Consider the following 23120-nt stretch of genomic DNA (forward strand, 5'->3'; position numbering starts at 1 on the left):
CAAAACATTCCTTTGACAACAAGGACGTTAAAATCTTGGACAGAGAAAGCAGATGGTTTGAGAGAGGGGACAAAGAAGCGATATACGTGAAACGGGAGGAGCCTTCACTTAACAGGGGAGGCGGCTTACGTCACAACTTGGCCGGGGCCTACAGTTCAGCGAGAGGAAGATACCTCTCAGGTTGAACTCAAAGGTGGTGACCTGTGATACTACAATAACATCCGTTTCACAGGTCAATGAACTTTTGCCGCCAGATGATCAGTAGGGCTGATGATGCGTTCAGGATTGGACGTGAAAATTTCCCACTCAAAAACAGCAGTCCAGTTGACTAGATTATAGTTCAATATTAATATCAGTGAAGTTTTGTTTTAGTGTAACAGGATCGCATGTATCATCAAACATTTTTGGAAGGTAAATAAGGTACATATTAAAAAACAAAGGACTTAGAACACAACCTTGTTTGACACCAACTGAAGCTTTGTAGAGCATTTTACGGAGAATTGAACAGAAGAATTATTTTAATACTATGACCACTAACGCCAGACTGAACTAGTTTGTAAATAAGAGCATTCCACCAAATAGTATCAAAGGCTGATGAAAAATCAACAAAACAAATAAAAATTTGGATGACTTTGGAATGAATTTGTCAATAGTTTTCAAGACGAGTATGTGATCTTGAGTACGGGCACCTTTTCTAAATAATATTATTTCTAAATAAATTGGTTTGAATCACAAATAATGGTTAGTCTGTTAGGGACGCACCATTAGATTCTCGGGGGTGGGGGGCATGGGAGTTTGGGTAAGGCAGAATTTGTTTTATTCGCCGCCTTTGGCGTCAAATTTTTTTTTTCAATTTTAATATATACCTTTATACAAAGTTAGGTGGGTGAATTTTTTTTACTCATCAGTGAGGCAAAAAATGTTTTTTGTCTCACTAGTGGGTGAAGTTTTTTTTTCAAAAAACTCCCATGCCCCCCCAGGAAATCAAATGGTGGGCCCCTTATGAAGAACTAAACAAAAAAGTTTACAGAGATTACTTGACTCCGCGATACCTTGGAGATAATTTGTTTGGATTATTTTGTCGCCCTTTTATGAATAACAGAAAGAATACTTAGTCTCCACGAATCTGGGAACTTGCCGCTTATTAGAAGTAAATTGAAAAGTTTGGCTAAAATAGGTGAGATAAATAAATTATCACTTTTTAACATTTCATTACGAAAATTGCCCTTGTTTATTTGTTTTTAAAATGTATACTTATATATATGTATATTTGATTATTATGTGATTTGTTGTGAATTATGGGAAATAAATTATCTTGTATCCTGTATCATTAATAGGTTAAGGCCTACGGTAGGGTAGCGAATAGCCCTCAGTTGTCTGATGTTCGCATTAGCGTGAAACTCAGAGTTACAACTTTCGTTCCACAAGTTCTACTCGTATTATTAGCTCTGCTTTAATGCACCGAGCACTCTGCACGAAGATATTCATCTTGCTCCAAGTAAATAAATAAATAAATAAATAAATAACTAACTAACTAACTAACTAACTAAATAAATAAATAAATAAATAAATAAATAAATAAATAAATAAATAAATAAATAAATAAATAAATAAATAAATAAATAAATATGATAATGAAATATGATTTGAAATGGAGTCACGTTCACCCGTTCAGATAACCCCATTCATTGTATTTCACACTACTTGTGTGGTGTGGAAGATTAACATGATTAATGTCATGTCTTTCATAGGGGTGTATACATTTCAACGGGAATAGCCCAATGAATAAAGTATGAGTGAAGTATCAGGTTGCATTCTGGGATGCGTAAAATTCCACTGGTCGGCCAGATACCGTATACAGACAAGTTATGAATATTCATCGCTAAATATAGCGGTGTTAAATTGGTATGAAGTTAAAAAGGAATCATTAGTCCCAAAGCGTCTGTGCACAGGATTTTTGATTTGCAATCCGTTGATATTATTTCCATACTTCGGCTAGCTATCAGTAATCATGAAGTTGCTTTGTGCTCTTCTCGTGTTTGTGGCATCTGCCTCGGCAGTCAAGAATTATGCAGGGTAAGTCATTATTCATAAAGTCTACAGCTATTTGTTAAATTTGCTCTATGTTTCTTTGTATTTCTTGTTAACTAACTTGCATTGTTACGGAGATATTGACTTGGTTGTAATACATTTTGTACTCTGGTGTTTTAGGATAAAGTATAAGCAATATGATAAAGTAGGAATTTTACACTGTAATTAAAGGATTCAGTGATTTGCTCATCCAGACGATCGTAAAAATCATCAAAATTTGACACCGTTGTCATTGTCATAGATGTGCGAACATAGTCTGCTATATAGTGGTTCAGCCGAAATCCGTGTATTTAAGAAAAAATAACTAGGCATTCGGATGAATCTGTTTATTTATATACTAACAGTATGTAAATTGAATGGGGCTTCAACTTCGTCAACACTGCTGTTTTCTTGGCTTTATGCCAAATTTGATAATTTGAATGACTTATCTTCCACTTTTAAGCAATTTATAAACAATTTTAATTTTTTGACACTTGCGCTGGAATTACTGAATGGGTCTTTAATGATTACAAACTGCGCACAAAAACTATCGATACGCTCCAGTGAGACGCATTTTCTTGATGAAATCAGCACTATTATAGAAATCTATCGCCGAATGGGAAATTTTGGCTGCACATTTTGACAATTCACTCCATTTCATATACTGTATGAGCATGCCTCCTCAGATGGGGTGTTTGCTACCAGTTGGGGGGGGGGGTAGGGGGCAAAGCTGCACTTTTATCATAGGTATTTGACATCATGGGCTAAAGGTCATTGAACTTTACACAGGGTCAAATTTCAAACGTGCCCAAATTGTGTTAAAACAATTCCATTGTATTCCTCTAGTCACAAGTATTGACCTATTTAGGACGTAGGTCTACCGTTCATGAGTTATAACCGAAAAGGTCAAAGGTCACGTTTTTGGCTCTATGGGGGTTAAAACATCGAATTGCTCCGATTTTGACAAAAAGGTGTCAAATTGTTCGTTTTGATAAATCATTTCAAATAAGGATAGGATTACACCATCTATGATGTTTCGTTACCTAGGTAACGCAACAAAATAGGTCAAGTACCATTGAGGCCTATTAACCTTTGCCTATTTTGCTCAAGAACACAATTTGAGCAAGTTTAAAATATGACCCTGCGTAAAATTTCGATGACATTTTCCCGCCAAAAGCTACTCCGGTTCAATTTCTATAAGACATTGTATGTAGCCCATGTCAACTACCTATGGTAAAAGTGCAACTTTGACCCTCCCCCCTCAAGTGGTACCTCCACCGACCGCGCTCACACATTAATACGACTTCATTGTTTGGAAGTTTCAGTAATTTACATACGAAAATGGCGAATTGAGGAATTTGGTACTCTCAGCCGCTTTGAAATGGAGATGTTGTCATTTTCGAAACGCTGGCTTTTGTCAAGTAAATGGGTATGCATTGAAAGATTGTGAAATATCGCAATTGTCGGAACATTCGGATTCAGATTCAGCTCTTATTTATTTATTTATTTATTTATTTATTTATTTATTTATTTATTTATTTATTTATTTATTTATTTATTTATTTATTTATTTATTTATTTATTTATTTATTAATTAATTAATTTATTTATTTATTTATTTTTATTTATTTGTTCATTTATTTATTCATTCATTACATAGACTTGCATTTTTCCGTGACATGTCATTTGCGTCTTGTGAAATGCTTCAAGACAAGGCTTTACTACAAATCTTTCAGCGTTATAATTTGTGGTTTGAAAAGGGTTGATGTTTACATGCGATTGTTGAGATTTAATACCTTTAGTATTGACATGATTGAGGGAGTAATTTCTATATGTCCTGGGAAAACCACATATCTAAAATATTGGAACCCCTGACTTTAACGAAGAGAGATGCCTAAACTGATAATAAGATTCATATTGATTTGTAAAAATTAAAAAATTAAGAAAATATAATTTCACGAATAATCTAGACAGTACAAAGTCGGATAAAGTCGGGGTTTCTTTTGAAATTCATTAAAAATTTGCGATCCGAATGAACCAAACGGCCATATCCCCATTTTTTATAATATGATTTATACAACTCTGGCCAATATGTTTCTGTTCAATCAATATCGCCATTGTAGTGGACAATGTCATAGAATCAATCAAGGAACTTGTATAACACGGAGTGGCATTAGATTACGTAATGCACTGTCCCTTTTGTCCCGATTTGATTTCCGACAAGCTTTTCATCAAGTGGAACCTTTTCTTCAGGACAAAAAGGTTCCGCCATTAAATCGGTCACTGGGCTGACTACGTATTAATACTTTACCAGTCAGGCTACTGTCAATAAGTAATCAAAAGAAAGTAATGTGAAAGTGTCAGCAAGCGGTACCTACTACCTTTTGTTCTTATACAGCCCACTGGTGCGATTGAGACTTTGCAATCGCTACAAAGCACACTTTCCGTCGGTGCACAGTTACTAAATTATAATTTAGCCGCATCATTTAAATAAGATTACTAAATAACAGAGTTACAAAAAATAAGTTTAAAAAATGCAAAATAAACCGTGGATTTGAATACAAAAAAAACAACTTTTGCATAAAGATTTAGATCCACGGTTTATTTAGACAGTTAATTTCACGACATCTTATAGTTTACATACAAGTTTTTAGAATTGTGTGAAAATCAACATTTTTGATATGATAAGCAGTGGCAGCTAAAGCATTCCACCTAAATGTTAAAACATTTAGGTGGATACGAGCATATTTTTGTGTGAGGTTTTCCTTGGACATTTGCGAGCGAATCGTGCGAAAAATGAAGATAAATGTTGATATTTGATGGGCCAGTGCGCGTGATGCAAGAAATTGTTGCAATTTTACCCTATTTGGCCGAATATACTCTGTTTTCGGGATCAAAAGAAAGATGCACAGGGCAATTATTGCTTTATTTTTTCTTCTATTATGATTTTTAGGGGGCTTCCCCCATCAGTATGCTTCGACTATATTTATAAATACGTATTTATAAATACGTCCGTGACCACTTTCGGGCTGCCATAACAGCTTGTAGACAGTAAGGATCGAAGTGACCTTCTACACAGCGGGTGGTCTTCGTGTACATTTGAATGCAAACATGTCAGAGGCGGTAAATAACACAAGACTAATGTGCTGCAAAATGGTTTATTTTGTTCAACTTTGTGATTATATTATAAATGTTTCCGGCGATAAATATTTTTTCCGTCGGCAAATACTTTCAAAATCTTTCAAAATCACAAATTCGGAATCATCCCATTTGTAATAATTTTGCTATTCAATTAATATTTAAATTTGATGATATTTATCTGAAGAGTTCCTATCCTTTTCTGTATAGTTGTCAATGGTATGAGAATTTGGTGACGCTTGTTGGTCTTGGTATGTCGTGCCCAAGGGTCACGTGCGTATTTATAAATACGTATTTATAAATATAGTCGAAGCATACAACCCATGGAAACATTTTAGTCCGGGATATACCAGTGTTTAATGTGCATCCCCCAGGACTCTACCAAACCAACTTTTTTAGCTTCCTTTTATGGTCATTTTTAATGAACATTCAAGATGTTAACAAAAACAATTCCTGGCACTCCGGCCATATTCAAGATCAAAGGTCAACACTGTGGTCAAATTTTGAAGTTGCTCAAATCTTGTTTAAAGGCACGCCATATTATTCCTCTCATTTCAAGGATTCAGGATTCAGAATAAGTATAGTTCGAGCTACCTGCGACATACCGTTGTTGAGTTATAAGCAAAACGGTCAGATGGGGGGGGGGGGTTGGCCACACATGGGCCAAAATTTATAAATGCTCCAATTTCAAAAAATAATGGTCTCAAATTGCTTGTCATGTAATAACAAGTCTAAGTTTCGATATTTGTTAAGGGAACAATTTTCTAAACTTATTTTCATTATGCTTCCATTGCGACTCTGTAACCAAAGGTATTATTAGGTAGTTGGAAAATTGGTAAAAGCTTCATATTGATCATGTATTGTTCCTATTGTGAGGAAACACCGTGGGGGTTGTCACCATTTGTTCAACATTTATGGTCAGTTTAATAGGCTAATTTGGGTCATATTTCCCATATCGCTGGATTTTCATGTAACTTAGATAATCAGTAGGTGCCAAAATCTCTAAAGTTGTTTCAAGGTCATTTTTCTGAGATCAAAAAGTACAAATTGTTAGCATTTGATTTCAAATTATGTGGCGTTATTTAATCTTCCCCAATTGAAAAAGTGATAAGCTATAATATTACACTGATCATTATTATTTTCAGGTACCAAGTGTTACGTGTGGTGCCACATGACATGGAACAATTACAAAGACTACATGACTTGTACAATCTACTCCAAGATACCGTAGGTCGTCTATTATTTACATTATTATTAAAATATAAAGATGGTTTTTCCTAGCTGTGGTGACGCAAGAAAAATAATTGTTTCCTAGGTAACAAAAATCCTTCCTTCCTGAATGTTTCATCATGTAGTTATTGTTAACTACATGTATGCACACAACACAGGGGCACTCACAATAGGCAATTGAACCGTACTGGTAGCGCTGTGTTGTAGCTGTAGAGGATGAACTAGTTAGCATCATATATCAAAAAGTATAAAAACTATGATTTTAGTACTTGCTCTATGTTTCAATTACTTATTCTTTTCCACATATCTGAATCTTCAACCCGGTACAAGCTTTAATAACGGGGGAACATACATTTTTATTAAAAAGAAATCCTACCATCTATCCAAACTCGCCGTGCTATTCCAGTGCACATTTTGCTTCACCGGGCAGCCATGGCATGGTCGTATTTTGAAGATTGGTGTCATAAAACCGTCATAGGTACAAATTTAGTACTTTCTGTCAATCAACAATGGCTTATTCTCTACATGTCAATTTTTAAATAATTGGCATAGTCCTTATAATAACGGTGATCCGCCTTGATGAGTGAATGACAGCAATCGATTGGATTAGTCGTCCGTAGCGGACAATTCGGTCGCTCGTTGGATTAATATTATCAGGTGGTAATAAATTTGCATTGGACAATAGATTACTATATAATGGTTTAGTACTGAATATATCGGTTTAATCTTCAATAAGCGGGTTTATGGCTGGAAAGGTCACGGTGCATTTGCCGTGGACGTAACTGCATTATGTAATGACCTTTGATAATATCAACAGATATTTAAATCTGTAGATATCAGATATAACTATCAAAATCATATTTAAATTGTATTTAATTTAAAGTATTGAATTTAAAGTATCGGTCTTGGGATTTGACTGGGTTCCCAGGCCCTTACAAGGCAAGATGTTCCTTATGACCTTTCCAGCACCAAAAATGGAGAAAAGGTCAGATGATAAATATGACTCAAAGATCTTTTGACCATGTGGAAAGGCTATCTGAGTTTTGACACCTTTGCCGGGGGATTCTGTGCGATTCGCTATACTGCAGCCTGTCTAAAAAAATGTGCAAGTGAAAAGCGCCCTCTTTAGCAATTAGAAAATACCGTTATGACATGATGCTTACATCAACGTCAAGAGCGTAGTCTTAGCTCCAAATATTGTTTGTTCTGTTCAATTTGCTTGTTTTAATTCGAGATATGTCTAGTTAACAAGGAAAAGGTAAAATCACAATTGTGACAATTTTACTATAGGAAAGAGGTCTGTGCATGCAATGATAGCATCAAGTTTATCAAGAGTTCCTTCGTGAAATCAGAAGAATTATCAATTACACAACACTACAAAATTATTTTTCCTGTTTTATCATGATACAGGTATAATTATTCTCTTTTTCCACTTAAAACTGATTAAAAGATAAATAATATTTCACATTCTGCTGTAAAATTAAATACATGTGCATGTCAATGATTTTATCACACTTTTATTTCACACTTATACACTCATAGAAATGACTTGTTTGCCTTGTTGGCGCAATTCAAAAGGAGTAAGTTTGGACAACTCAAAAATAGTGTAAAAGTTGCCAAAACATTAGTTATCCGAACTTAAAAAATGCTGAAAAAGCTCAAAAAGTTCCGTCAACTAATCAACTTTGTTGGCATTACTTAAAAAGTTGCGTCAACTTTTTAAGTAATGCCCACTTCTGAATTCAAGTTCAGGGAACTTAGAAAAATAAACAAGGTTCAAAGAACCAATTAGTTGAGTTATTGTAACTCAACATGTAAGTTGATGTACCGTAACTCGTTCATATTAAGTTACTGGTACTTATTGTTTTGAGTTATTCCAATTTGGTACTTTGTTACTTAATTACGTAATTGGATCATTTTCTGCACAATTAGCAGTATTCAAATATTTATTTTTGTAATCAGTGCAAAATTTTGTATACTATAGCACACCTCTAAAAAATTATACTAACCTAGTTTCGTTTTCTGAGTTGTAACAACTCAATAAGGTGAGTGCAAATGGTTTCGCCCACCATAATGATATCGAGTCAGCGTTACTCAAAATTGTACGCGGTGGCATTACTCGAAAAGTTGACGCAACGACTTACATCAACTTACTGAGTAATGCCAACGAACAATTTCTATGAGTGTAGGTGTGAACGCGTATTACTTGTTGGGAGAGAAATGAGACAAAATAATGCACGCGCGCCGATGTTGATGCGTCTAATGCACGAGCCCCGAAGGGGGGGGTGTACATTTAACGCATCAACATCAATTATCATTTATTTACATGTACAGCCCTCTTCTCTAGTAAAAGTGGCACAATTATTGTGACTTTACCATTTCGTTGTTAACTAAACATATCTCGAGATTGAAACAAGAAAAAAACCTCTCTCAGAAGCCCAGTTCCCTCAGACTGCTCCATCCATTATTACTTTTAATCCTACTGTTACTATTCCTTTTTATAATAGGTAGATTTCTGGAAAGAACCAACCAGATTGAATCAACCCGTGGACATTATGATTGGCCCAAATCTCGTCAAAGATGTGAAGTTAGAATTATCTCGCCGTGATTTGGATTTTTCCATCTATGTTGAAGATATACAAACTAACATTGATAATGAGAGATGCACAGACTGTGTCAATGCTAAGGCTGGGTTTAATTACAATATCTACCATTCTGCTGATGAGGTGAGTGTTTATAATGTATTTCAAATCATAACCGAAATCGGTAAGAGTGTTTTAATATCGAGGTGGATGTTTCAGTAGCGGATGTTTAGTTCTATTTTTTTTAATTGTTTGTATTTTCCTTTCTATGTTCACACATATCAGTGGACTTCGGTTGTATATATAAATGCGCATATATAAATGCGCACGTGACATCTACAAGTCGCCATACCGTATTAAACGATATAAGGTACCCGGATGTACATAAACTCCCCGTGCAAAAGTATAGGGGAAAATGACAGGTCGCAAGGAAAATTGCTTTTGCAAAATAGTGGCATTGATTGCAAAGGGTAAAATAACGTGACCCGAAAGATAAACTCTTTATTAACGTTTTCCATCACGGAAAAAAAAATTAACTACGGAAAAGCTAGATATAGCTGATTTACAAACTTATATTTCATAATTTCCGTGCTAAATGGGCGTGCCAATTGGCCATATCTATGACGTAGTGCTGGTTTCATACTATCATGCTGCTTGCCGCCGAGCGGCGTGACACACGCGCATTGTAGACAAACAGACACAATCAAGACTTGTGAATGGCTGATAAGTCATGCCTCTTGTCGCAACGGCATGAAAGTATAAAGGGGACATGATTGGCTTTAGGGTCAGAACCGTGCAGGCGGCGGATGACATGATCGAGCCGGCAACTTGTGAAACCGCCCGGCCGTATGGTATTTTCCAATATAGTCGGTTAATTTTGTGGGGTTCATTATCGAACCCCAACGGTTTTAGCTTGTATTTATATTATTTATCAACATAGGCCTATTTGTTTGTGATATTTCAAGCGTTTTAAAATTTCAAAATAATCCCATTCAATTACACGGTTGACGATGAAAATTTACTGAATTTAGAGAATGCAATGCGGCCACCACCTGGAACTGTGGTCGCGATTTCAGTGATTGACAGTGAGGTAACACGAACATGGCACTGGCCATCTGGTCACGTGCGCATTTATATATGCGCATTTATATATACAACCGAAGTCCACTGCATATAGCATCTTCCCCGCCCTTGATGTCTTCCATCGATCAAACTTCACCCTTAGTTCAAACAAGACAAACTTGCGAGAATAGTTTTCACTTATGTCATAAAGTGAAATTGTTGTCCACAGCACTAACAAGAATATATTTTTGTTTAATGCCGAATAAATATTTACTATAAACCGTCTCTGCCGAATAATATACTATTATAAATTGTCCCTGTCTAACATGATATGAATTACGTGATTCGACGAGCCGGAGTAGCGACCAGTGCAAAAACGGCCCAGTTTGTACTTAAAATATTGGTAAAGTCGCCGTCTGTAGACAGAATAAAATAAATGGGCGAGTGTTTGTTTCTGTTGTTGTTGTTGTTGTTGTTGTTGTTGTTGTTTACATGTGATGCGATCAAGCAAAATCAGTCGGAACTCGGAAATATTGATTTTGAGATATAGCCAAACAAAGGAATTATTTCCTTTTGTTTCCTGTTGTTTTGGAAACTCTTTAATTACTCATATATTTGGAACTGTTGTTCAATTTAAATAGGGGTTTCTGCAAAATGCAGCTCTGTAAACGTTTTTTACTCTCATATAAGAAACTGAAAATTCATCATTTCCGAATTCCGACTGATTTTGCTTGATCGCATCACATATGTGTGAAAACATGTAATGATGTGTAAATGGTATTGTATATTAAGTGACACAACCCGGAAAGGTTCTACCTAAAGTGATATGTCTCCGCGGCTGTGTCTGCATGCTGTTTGTCTGTGTCTTTGCCTCTCTATAATCATTGTGTCCGTCAGTATGTCTGTCTGCAGTATGCGTGTTTTCTGTATGCGTGTATTCGTTTTTGTCCCGATTTTTTGTGGACGTTGTACAGTTCCTAGCCTTTTGCTAATACAATACTTCTCAAATGATGCTTAAATACACAGATCAGTCAATGGGTTACAGCTATGGCCACCGACTATTCCATTGTCACCGAAATTAACATTGGGAAATCTCATGAAGGTCGGGATATCAAAGCAATTAAGGTACGTTGAATACTCAGCTGCTTCAGTGTTTCATCATACCAAATTCAGTTTATATTTGGTTCTATTTTCCAATAGTTTTAGTAATAATTTTGTTATAAAAACAGCAAAAATCATGTGTTTCTTTTCTTCTCGTGTATGAAATAGGTTAATGCACGCGTATTACTTCGGGGGGCACATCAAAATATTTTGGTGGGTATGCTCCCCGGAATTTTGAGGTGGTGGGTCTTTGGGAGCTGACGGCGTACCGGTAAAAGGGTCTTTCGGAGCTGCGAACCGGGCTGTGAACAAGTAAAATGGGGTCTTTTGGAGCTGCGAAAAGTCAAAATCATGGGTCTTTCTTGGCTTTTTGGTTGAAAATCGCCTGAAAAAACAAAAAATATGAGGAATGAGCAATTTTTGGGTCTTTTAGAGCTGAAATTATCAAAATCTAGGGTCTTTCGGAGCTTTGTTTTGGTCAAATATAGGGGGTCTTTCGGAGCTGCGAAACCCAAAAAGGGGGGTCTTTCTGGGGAGCATACACGTTTGGTCATTTGTGTTGAGTGCCCCCCCCCCCGGGATTACTTCCCCCTGCGGGGCTCGTGCATTAGACGCATCAACATCAGCGCACGTGCATTCTTTTGTCCAATTTATCTCTCAACAAGTAATACGCGTTCATTAACCTACATGTATAATTGAGATCTCGCATTAAATAGGGTCCAATCCAACACCATCTTATGGTAGCCATTTTGAAAATTTCCTAAGCTTTTAGAACTTAACTGCTGGATTTACGTTGTAGCACTGACCGTTGAGTAAATAATATATAAAATATATAAAAAAACCATTTGTAAATCGATTGGATCTGAACCATAAAATAAGTACTTTATCTTTAAATGTCACATCACACTAACACCCCAGGTATAAAGTATTGGTAGACATGGATGTTGAACTCGGCCATTTTTTAATACCCCGTTTTGGTCTTGATCCTAGATAGGTAATTTTAAACAATGTGGCATTTGAAGTGGTAATTTAATTTATAAAATTAAAATTAATATCATATTATTTATTTAATGTCAATTAGGCCTATTTGAAAGAAAAACATGAAAATCCTTTGCTTTTGTTTTGAGATATTTGACGATAGGCATGCGAGTTCATTTTACGCGGTAAGTGGCCCAACGCGGGTGATTAAGTAAAATCGGGCAAAGTGTTTGCACCTGAACATGCTGAACTAGCCAAGATATTACTGATTTTACTGCATATCACATATACGCCATGACCCCTTTTGTTTCTGAAAAGGAAAAATGCAATTGCTAATCATAAATGTCGATGCAATCTTGATATATGCAAAAATGTCAAAAGTGACCCAACACGTTTTCTGGACGAATTAGTTAATAAGCCAGCTCAGCATACAAAAGATCAGGTGGTTAACGTCGAGCATTCTCTAAATTCAGTAAATTTCCTTTGTCAACCGTGTAATTGAATGTGATTATTTTGAAATTTAAAAACGCTTAAAATATCACAAACAAGTAGGCCTATGTTAATAAAAAATATTAATACAAGCTAAAACCGTTGGGGTTCGATAATGAACCCCACAAAACTAACCTTCAAATTAATTAAATACAGTAAAATTTGATTATTACTGGGTGAGAGTCGCTGTGACGGTTTTAAATTCGTCGTGTTGGTTAGGCTCCGATCACTCAGTGTGCAAATTGAATGGCACGTACCAGTGATTACGACAGCTGCGAAATTCAGTCCCGATTAACTTCCGTGTTCCGATTGTGTATATAGAAAGTGCCATACGGCTGAGCAGTTTTGCCGTCTCTCTCTCTATCATGTCATCCGCCACCTGCAAAAGATTACTCACTTCAAAGTACGCCCTCTCCTTTTGTGCCCGCCATATTTCAAAAAGGCTTATTGAGCAGAGCGAAATGCCGCCCATACACGGTCAATTTGATTGATCAATATCAAAGACCCTAGATATAAGAGTGGATACAAAGTCTACCACTGTGCACTTTTGGGTACATTTTTGTTCTTGAACAAGTTCATTAGGAATGTTGATTTTAACTGTAAATCTTGTTCATTTTGAACAATTCCTATCCTACGTGTTTAACTCACGTGACGTTTCACCACTACCCTAGTGGCTTCATCAGACTGGCAACTCATCACATCACATTCTTTTTATGAGGGCGTGATGAGTAGGTCAAAGATTATGTCTTGCCACTGTCGCCTACTTGGGGTGATATTTTCAGCCAACGGTTCGACATAGCTGTGGGAAGTCCCCTCAGCCCCCTCGCGTGTAATATATTCATGGAGTGGCTGGAACAGAAAGCCATTTCCACGGCCCCTGTAGCCTGTCGCCCGCGTCTCTGAATAAGATACTTATATGAGGTGTTGGAGAAATAGTAGGCAAAGGAGAAGTAGACAACCTAACAGAACACTTAAATTCCATTGACCCCACCAACAGCGTCAAGTTCACGTACGAGCAAGAACAAGAAGGTTCGAATCCCTTCCTCGACACCCTAATCACCAGAAAACCGCATGGATCAGTGAAACTCTGCACCTACCGTAAGAAAACTCACACTGACCAATATCTTAGTTCTCCTCCCACAACCCTTTACATCAAAAGCTTGGAACAAACAGAAGAGAATAAAATTCGCGAAGCTGTGACCACTTGCGGCTATCCAGAATGGTCAATTAAGAAAGTCCAACAAGACAGATCCACTCCTAAGACAAAACCTACCTCAAAGCAAAAAAATGACAGTGAGAAAACCAAAGGCATGGTCGTGGTCCTCTACATAGAGGGCGTTTATGAGCTAGTCTCCTGTGTGTTCAAAAACACGGGTTCTCTACTGCCATGTAGCCACATCGCACCATTCGCAGTATGCTCGTCCATCCTAAGGACAAACTTCTCCCTCAACCAAAAGCGGAGGCCATTTACGAGATCGCCTGCGGTCACTGCTCCAGTTCCTATATTGGTGAAACTGGCCATCCCTTCGGTATTCGACTGAAAGAGCACCAAAAATTCGCTCAATTGATCATTGATCGTCAAGCTGATAAGACTACCAGGTGGCTCAAAGAAGCCATTTGGATCCGCAGAAAAGAACAACACACTCTAAACAAGGACGAAAGTGCCTACGCACTCAACAACATCTTTGACCAACTCATCACGCCCTCTACGGTGCCTCATGCTACCCATAAAAGGTAACAGTCAGATGTGATGAGTTGCCAGTCTGATGAAACGTCACTAAAACGTGAGTTTGTATCCACCCCTGCCTCCGGGGTCCCCAATATTAATCAATAAAATTGATCGTGTATGGTTCGCATTAGATCCCGAACTAAAAAATTAAACCAAGTAAAGTTTTTTTAGCCAAGATGCTACCGATTCCACTGTGATTCCACTGTGATTGCTGTGATTTTTTTTAATAAAAAGTGAATTTGCATAAATTTTTATTGTTACATATACAGTCTGTACAATATATTCAAATTGATGTATTATTACCATCATTATTATAAAATTACAATATCTATTATTATTATTATTATTATTATTATTATTATTATTATTATTATTATTATTATTATTATTATTATTATTATTATTATTATTATTATTATTATCGATTCAGTCATTTTACGATTCGGGCCAGTTACGGCGCGGAATGACACAATAATTATGAAAAGTTTTACAAACAAGATGGCTGTTCATTTTGTTTTTCAGATCAGCTCCGGAGGAAGGAAACGCGTAATTTATATACAAGGTGGTATTCATGCACGTGAGTGGATCTCTCCAGCAACTATGATGTATATGGCCAATGAGGTGAGCTAGTCCGAGGGTAGCCTACTTCATAGGCCACTTGTTTGTTTTTGATATTCACTTTTCTTCGAATATTCACAGTAGAATGCATTATCAACAATCCATTTTATCAGTGACTATCGAGGCCTACTTACTTCGGATTGTGGTTCTCAAAACGGTTTCTTCTATGGAAATCCAATCTAGAAGCTGGATTGAAACCACAACGTGTTTTGCTTGCTTTATCTATAATTCATCGACATCAAAGCACTGTCGTATACAGGTTGTAACAATTCATGTTCAGAAAACAATTTAGAAAATAGTATTAGTCAAACATGTCACATATTGATTGTAAGGTTTGTTTCAATAAAAGTGGTGGTCTACAAGCACAGATATGGCCAATTGGTGTAAAGTAGTCCTGAAACAGCTTGGGCCACTTTCGTGTTTTTGTGTAGCACAAGTGACTGAATTGTATTGAATCATGAACCATCTGGTCGGTGCTTTTAAGAAGTTGTAAATTTGAAATAAATGTCATATTATTTATTTACTAATGTCAATTAAAAGGGCATTTCGTGATCCACAGCCTCATCCCCCCACTTTTCTCAAAAAAAGTTGAGATTTTTATATCACTGGAAACCTATGGCTACATAATGTTTATGTACAAAATATTTCTTGCAGATTAATTCGTTTATCAGATTAATATCGTGAAATTTGAATTTCGTTCTGGTGCACCAGAACGAAATTATAACGCATTGTCTATGGAGCAGTGTAATACACATTATCATGCATAACTCGCGAACGCAGAATCGGAATCAACTGAAATTTTGGGAATATGCTTTTTTCATGGATATGTACTGAAAAATGTGATAAAAAGAGGATACTAGGATCACGAAATACTCCTTTAAGTGCCAAAAAATAAACCTTTTATTTTGTTCTGAAATCTTTGACGATAAGCATGAAAGTTCATTGTTCACGCGTTACAAACTTGATACATGCGAACATGGCAAAAGATGGCCCAACTGGTAAAGTTTATCTGTTAGCCAAGATACTATACTGATTCATCATATAACATTTACACCATGATCATTTTTATTGAAAGTCAATTTGACGCGATGCAAGCTTGATATGCGCGAAAATGGGCCCAACTAGTTTTCTGGACGATTTAGTTAATTGAGCATAGCGTTTGAGTCCGAACATAGCAAAATGGGTATCTTTCGCATATCATATTGTAAAATAATACTGTTACTGTGGTATTTCGCCCATTGAAATAATGAGTCCCATCCCATTGGTTCAATATGACAGACAAATAAGCCTTAGGGGCTATAAAAAGCTGGTCTTATTGGCTAAGTGCGCGCAGTTAGCTCTGTTGTTTTTTTAAATTTCACTTCACTGTTTCTACAGTGTGGGCCAAAAACAACTTTGCCCAATTTCATGATATTGTTATATATTCTAAATGTATATCTTTCTAAAAGTATATGATGAAGAAATGAAAGCCATAGAAGCTAAATTAACAAAATGGTGCTAGTTTTACGTCCGAGGGTCAAAAATCACTTAGTCCACATAATTCAATGGGATGTGTCCGATTCCTGAGTAAGGCATACATGTGCGTTAGACATACATGTAATTGGTAAACACGTTTGGCTTGTCTTTGAAAAGTGATAATTGTGTTACGTGCATGAACGGAATACAATCAATTCTAATCCCCATTTACATGTCATGTACTCGAACTTCACTCCTATCATTGACCAACAATTTGCATAAAAGATAAAGCAATTCATAACACAAGAGAGGTTTACTTAAGAACAAAAAGCTTTTTGGAAGTTCAGCGTCAATTTTGGATTTGTTTCCCGAACGTAAGAGTCCGGCTAAAATCTACAATAATTCTATACGAACAACTTTCACAACTTCGGAAATGTGATGAATAGATGCCAAGCACGTCGAAGTGGACGTCTAAGAACTGGCCGTTCAGCTGCAAATATTGCAGCGGTTCAAAGGGAACCGTTGCAGCTAACCTCAGAGTCAGTTCTCGACACAACAATTTGCCGAATATACCACGAACGCAATAAGTGTAATAACTTCTAACTTTCTTGTACATGTTGTAGATAACATTTCGTAATGACAGAAATGAGGTATGAGGTTACAATAATTATTGCTTTGCGCATATTTGAAGAGAATTGTTTTTATATCTTTGCAGCATGAAAGTTGCATGTCATGACGAAATATCGTAGCTTGACAATTAAATTGTTTATGTTTGATTTATTTGATTGTGTTATATAAAATTGCGGAACAAATATATACGTATACTGAGTGGTTCTCATTCTCTATCGAACTCGCTATTGCAAGTGATGCGACGCGACAGCCAGTAGACCTTCGCGTGGACAAATTTTGACCGTTTGATTTAAAACTAGCGTCACGTTTTTAATTTGATACGTTTTTGAATAGTTTTTTCACCAAATACTCTTAAAAACATGTTCTTTACGAATATGTGAAAAAAATTTGAAGCAGACTTTTTAATTATGAGATATGAACCTTTTAAATTGGGTAAAGTTGTTTTTGGCCCATACTGTACAATCTCTAGTAACGTTATTCACGTTGTTCATTAATGCCGAACGTAGCTGCACATCAGGGCTGAAGAGATTGCACAACGTCAATCCTGCCTTGATAAAATAACATTTTTGTCGGTGAAAAACTCAAAGATTGCTATAATTTCGCGCTCTCCCTTACCTAAAAAACTAGCATTCCCCTAGCACTCATTAGGCATTCCATTGAATGGTAAAGAACCAGTAATGAATGCCTAAATGGTGAATGCCTCCAATACTATAACATTGAGTTAATAGGCGGTTGTTAGCACTCAACCGCTTGTTTGCTAGCCCTCAACCGCTTATAGCGGTTCATAAGTGGTTCATAAGCCCTCCTCAGAGGCGAAATATGTAAATGAGCTAAGCACTCGAACCACTAAGGAGGCATTCGAACCACCAATGAGGCATTCAAACCGCCTAGCATTTAAACCACCTAGGAAGCATTCAAACCGCTTGGGAAGCATTCCAACCGCCTAGGAAGCATTCCAACCGCTAGGAAGCATTCCAACCGCTAGGAAGCATACCAACTGCCTCAGAAGCATTCCAACCACCTACAGGTTAGCACTCGAACCACTTATTTAGCCCTCAACCGCTACTAGTGGTTCGTAAGTGGTTCATAAGCCCTCCTCAGAGGCGAAATATGTAAATGAGCTAGGCCCTCGAACCACTTAGTGGCATTTCCAACCGCCTATGAAGCACTCCAACCGCCAATGAAATTTCCAATCGCCTCAGAAGCATTCCAACCGCCTATAGGCATTCCAACCGCTTATAGGTATTCCAACCACTTAAAGGTGAAGCACTTGAACCATGCACTATATAATTATATAGCTATGTTAGCTAAGCAATTATATGAGAGTGACGAATAGGAATATAATGCACTGCAGAAAATCGCACATGGTAAGCCCAAAATATATATATTTTTTATCCATTGTGACAGATGCAGAGGCATTTTAGTTCAGTACAGCGACTGTCTTTGTCGAGTCTATGATATTTTTAGTGTAGACACTAGCGGAGATGTGACTCCAAGTTTTCTGGTTGAACGATATAATTGTCAAATCAGCTTAGAATTCAGTATTGACATCAATTGAGTGAACGCAAATATGTAACATCTGGTGGCTAAATCACATCCGATGGATAAATCACTGCGTCTTTTGTCTATGGAAAAAAGTGAGTAAATTTGAGGCTTGGGCCTTCCAATTCAAATGCAAACTATGCTTCAATGAATTCCCATCACATAAAGGTAGTTGCTTTAGCCCTCTAATCACACGGTTGTATTAGCCCTTGAACGAATATATCAGAATCAAAGGATACCATTATTATTGTCTCAATTAACACACAAACCATACGCAAACACCAGAAAGCTGGCCACTGCTATGGTTGTTATATAGTTTATCTTTTTTATTCTTTGATGTAATTCTCCAAATTGACTCCTAGAAACAAATTAAATAATTCTTATCAACAACTGTGGAGGTCCAAACTATTCCCTTCATAATAAATGAAGTGAAAAAAAGACAATTTCCCCTAATTTTGTGCCATATATGAGTGCTTTTTTTAGTGGATTTGTGCATGGTATATGTACACTATTATTATTAATGTTAATAATAATGCCCCAAAACTAGCTCCTCCTTCCTAACACTAGACCATTCCATATTTCAAGAAACTGCCTACATAAAAACCTATATTCAAAGTTACATCTAGTCATATTTAAGCTTACCTATACTTACACCATCCATATTGTGGCATATTATTGCACACAAATATAACTGTACATGGATCCCATACATGTATGATGTTGTCCACATAATATGCATAATTGTCATGTAACATCCCAAATGTAAAGAGAGAAAAATAAGGCCTATAATAAAGCTGGAAACATGAAAGGATTCAGATTCAATCATCTCTGCATTCACACCAGTTCAAAATGGCAGTTAGAAATATATTCCCATCATGCACCTGTTTGACCCTTGGGTCAACCACTAAGGAATGCTAGTCAAGGCTATTAGCAGAATGCCTAATTGAATGGAATGCCTATTACCTAGAAATTTTTTAACCGAATGCCTAATACTTAGAAATTTTTCAGTGGAATGCCTATTACTTAAGAATTTTTTTAACCGAATGCCTAAATACTTAGAAATTTTTCAGTGGAATGCCTATTACTTAAGAATTTTTTTAATCGAATGCCTATGACTTACCCGAATGCCACTGAGTGCCTATAGGAATGCCTAAGTTAATAGTATTTAGTTTTAACGAGGGCTTAATGAGTAAATAGGCATTCGTAAATAGGCATTCGGTAGCATTCTTGTGAGGCATTCGGAATGCCTGTGAACCAGCTCTATAGGCATTCATTAGCTGCTGAGTGCTAGTGACCACCTAGTACCGCTATCCTTGGCACTCGAGGGCTTGGCGAATACCTACAGAATGCCAAATAGGCATTCATGTTTGGTAAGGGCTGTAGCCTATTAGTTTTATCATGATTTATATCTTGCAGATGGTAACAAATTACGGCGTCGATTCAGCAGTGACTGATATGGTAGACAACTATGACTGGTATATCGTACCATCCCTCAACGTAGATGGTTATGCGTACTCATGGACTAATGTGAGTAATCGCTTTTACGAACTTTACATTGTCATCCTGCATCCGTGCCACGTCCAGTTTTTCCCGATTTTGTTGATGTGTGTACGGATGAGAGCGGAGACAATTGTGAACAGTTGATCATGGATTTCGTTGCGTTGGTATTCAAGACTAGACAATTAACCCTCCTTGTTCTCCATGATGCAGTCATGTCTACAGTAGAATTCATCTCGACCTTTGCAGGACTTAACCCCATTAAAAGCTATTAAACCAAGATAACACTCATTGAAACAGCTCAACTGATTAAATCGGATCTTCTCTGGTTGTGCACAAGTGACTGTTTTCATGTGCGATATCGCAATAAAGCTGGTATTCATAGCTTCAGTTGGGTAACCGATTACAAAGGAAACGAAAGGAAACAATGTTATGTGTGGCTTTGTTCACGAAATCAGACAATGTCGTGCTTTTTGTAAACCAGCATTCTTGAAAATGAGCAACATAATGATTTTTGACTTAACACGGTTTAGAAATAATTTCTTCATATTTTTGGTGTTATCTGTCGTTTACATGTCCTTCCTAAAACACAAAAGTACGACCCTCTCCAAACACTTAAATTAGCTAAAAATTTAGGACATGTTACAAAACTTTATTTTCTAGAACCTATTTAGAATAATTTAAATGTAGCTTTTACCGGTTTTTTGTGGCATCCTTCAGAAGTGAGCGGTCCGATACCAATATTTTCGGTCAAATCTCCATTCAAATAACACGGGGAGTTGGCTAGCTATGCCTTGCCCTCACTCATATTTTACAAAAGTACGACCATTTCTGAACATCTAACCTAGCTGTAATTTTAGGTCATGTTAGAGAAATATATTTGCTAGAAGTTTTGGAGAATAAATAAAATATTGGCTGGTTATTTTTCACACAGTGATGTTAACTAGGCAAGTGTCCATTCTCCCAACATACATCATTTGTAGGGGTCACGCGTCAATGGTGAGAGCACTGTGTATTGTGTATAGGAAAACGGACAGTAACTGCAGTATGCCAACTCTTGGAGAACAGAATAACAACATAACTAACATATACTGCGAAATAGTTAATTAATAGAAAGTGACATAGATAGACACGGACCTAAATACCTGACAGCAACGCCACGTGGTTACGGGTAATCGATCAGCAACTCTATTCAATTTATTTAAATGAGGCGTCTAAATTAAGGTGGGCGGTAAATAACTGTACATCGACGGTAAGTGTGCTTTTGTATGCTGGCGAAGACTCAATCACACCCGTGGAATGTATGAGAACAAAATGTACCTCTCGCTCAAGTGTGCGCTTTCACATGACTTTCTTTTGACCACTCATTGACACTTTTTTGACAGTAGTCTATTAAAGGGTTAATACTCTCTCAGGTCAGTTATCGATTTAAAGACCCAAGTGTAAAAAAAATCAAAATTGTTCATAAATTGCTTAAAAGCGAATGATTAGTCATTCAAAATGTAATTTGGTATTTTTGAAATGAAAAATTAGGCAAAAAAAAAAAAACAACAACAGTATTGACGAAGTAGAAGCCCCATTCAAATACATGTAGCTCATTTATATGCTGTCAGTATAAATTACCGATTCATGTAAAATGTCCTTTTTTGTCTTAAATACATGGCTTTCGGCTGAACTACTAGCAGGCTATGTTAGCACATCTATAACAATGACAAAGGGTACCAAAATCTGAATTTTGATGATTTTTACGATCGTCCGGATGAGCAAATCACAGAATGGGCCTTTAATCGCAGAACTCTTTTGTCCTGAACAAAAGGTACCTCTAGATGAATAGCTTGTCGGCAAATCAAATCGGCACAAAGGAACAATGCGTTGCAAAATCATCCTGATGGCCGGCTTCAAATTCTCCGACCCCACGAAAGTATTTTATGAACACTCCCTTACCATTATTTTCTTCTGGCATGGTACCAATATCTGATTTGTCTCATTTCAAAAACCTATTTTTATCTACTTACTTAGGATCGCATGTGGAGGAAGAACCGCCAGCCGGCATTCTCTCTACCTTCTTGTGTTGGAACTGATTTGAACAGAAACTACCCCTATAAATGGGGAGGTACGTGTCAAATTAGTTTCGATTTTCAATTTTTGTGCAATATCTGGAACTAATATTCCATAAAGCCTTATTTGATATAGCCATGTGTCTCAATTTGGGTACCACAATAGGTTGGAGTTGTGACATTTTACTTGAGAAAATTAAATGTTCTGTTTTAATAGGAAGATGACTAGGTTTACAAGTTATTTTTTGGTCTTAATGGAAAGTCTGGTTCTTACTTTCTAGTTTGATACCGAATTAACATGATTAAGGTCTATAGAATATTGCTTACTTCTTTTATGATTAATTAAGCTGATTAGGTCCCTTGGTTGGCGGAGATGTGAACACGGAGCGGGCGAACTTCGTTATTCCGAAGGTTCGCTATTCCGAAGGTTCGCTATTCCGAAGGTTCACTATTCCGAAAATTAAAAAGGTTCTCTATTACGAAGGTTCTCTATTCCGAAAACAGAAAAGGTTTTCTATTCCGAATATGAAAAAAGGGTTCTCCATTCCGAAATCTGGGCCCGTGACCTTTGACCTCTGGGGCCAAGATGGGCAAAGGATAATGTACGGGGTAGGGCCCGTTAGTGTACCACATATGGGATCTGGGGCCTTTGTACTAGTTTTAGCGCTAGCCTTGACAGAATGATGTGTTTGATGACAGAGGAAAAGGCCCTAAAACAAACCAAGTTAAGTTTTTCGGTTAGCCATGATGTTACGAATTTCACTGCATATAACATATTCGGAATAGAGAACCTTTTTTCATATTCGGAGTAGAGAACACGGTGACTTGTTTCGGAATAAAGAACATTTATTCGTTTTCGGAATAGAGAACCCATATTTGAATATTCGGAATAGAGAACCTTTCTGTTTTCGGAATAGAGAACCTGTTTGTGTTTTGGGAATT

General features: G+C 36.8%; 1 protein-coding gene across 1 annotated transcript in view; it reads left to right on the plus strand.

The window, feature by feature from the left end:
* The first annotated feature begins 1950 nt into the window (after nucleotides 1-1950).
* Nucleotides 1951-23120, plus strand: part of LOC140143736 (carboxypeptidase B-like) — a 28436-nt gene continuing 7266 nt past the window's right edge. The window contains exons 1-7 of the mRNA XM_072165546.1: nucleotides 1951-2076; nucleotides 6354-6435; nucleotides 8946-9164; nucleotides 11109-11207; nucleotides 14902-15000; nucleotides 20041-20151; nucleotides 22141-22234. Of these exons, the coding sequence (XP_072021647.1) occupies nucleotides 2012-2076; nucleotides 6354-6435; nucleotides 8946-9164; nucleotides 11109-11207; nucleotides 14902-15000; nucleotides 20041-20151; nucleotides 22141-22234 (769 nt within the window). The 5' untranslated portion in view covers nucleotides 1951-2011. The remainder of the gene's footprint in view (nucleotides 2077-6353; nucleotides 6436-8945; nucleotides 9165-11108; nucleotides 11208-14901; nucleotides 15001-20040; nucleotides 20152-22140; nucleotides 22235-23120) is intronic.

This window comes from Amphiura filiformis, unplaced genomic scaffold, assembly GCF_039555335.1.
Source record: "Amphiura filiformis unplaced genomic scaffold, Afil_fr2py scaffold_26, whole genome shotgun sequence".
NCBI lineage: Eukaryota > Metazoa > Echinodermata > Ophiuroidea > Amphilepidida > Amphiuridae > Amphiura > Amphiura filiformis.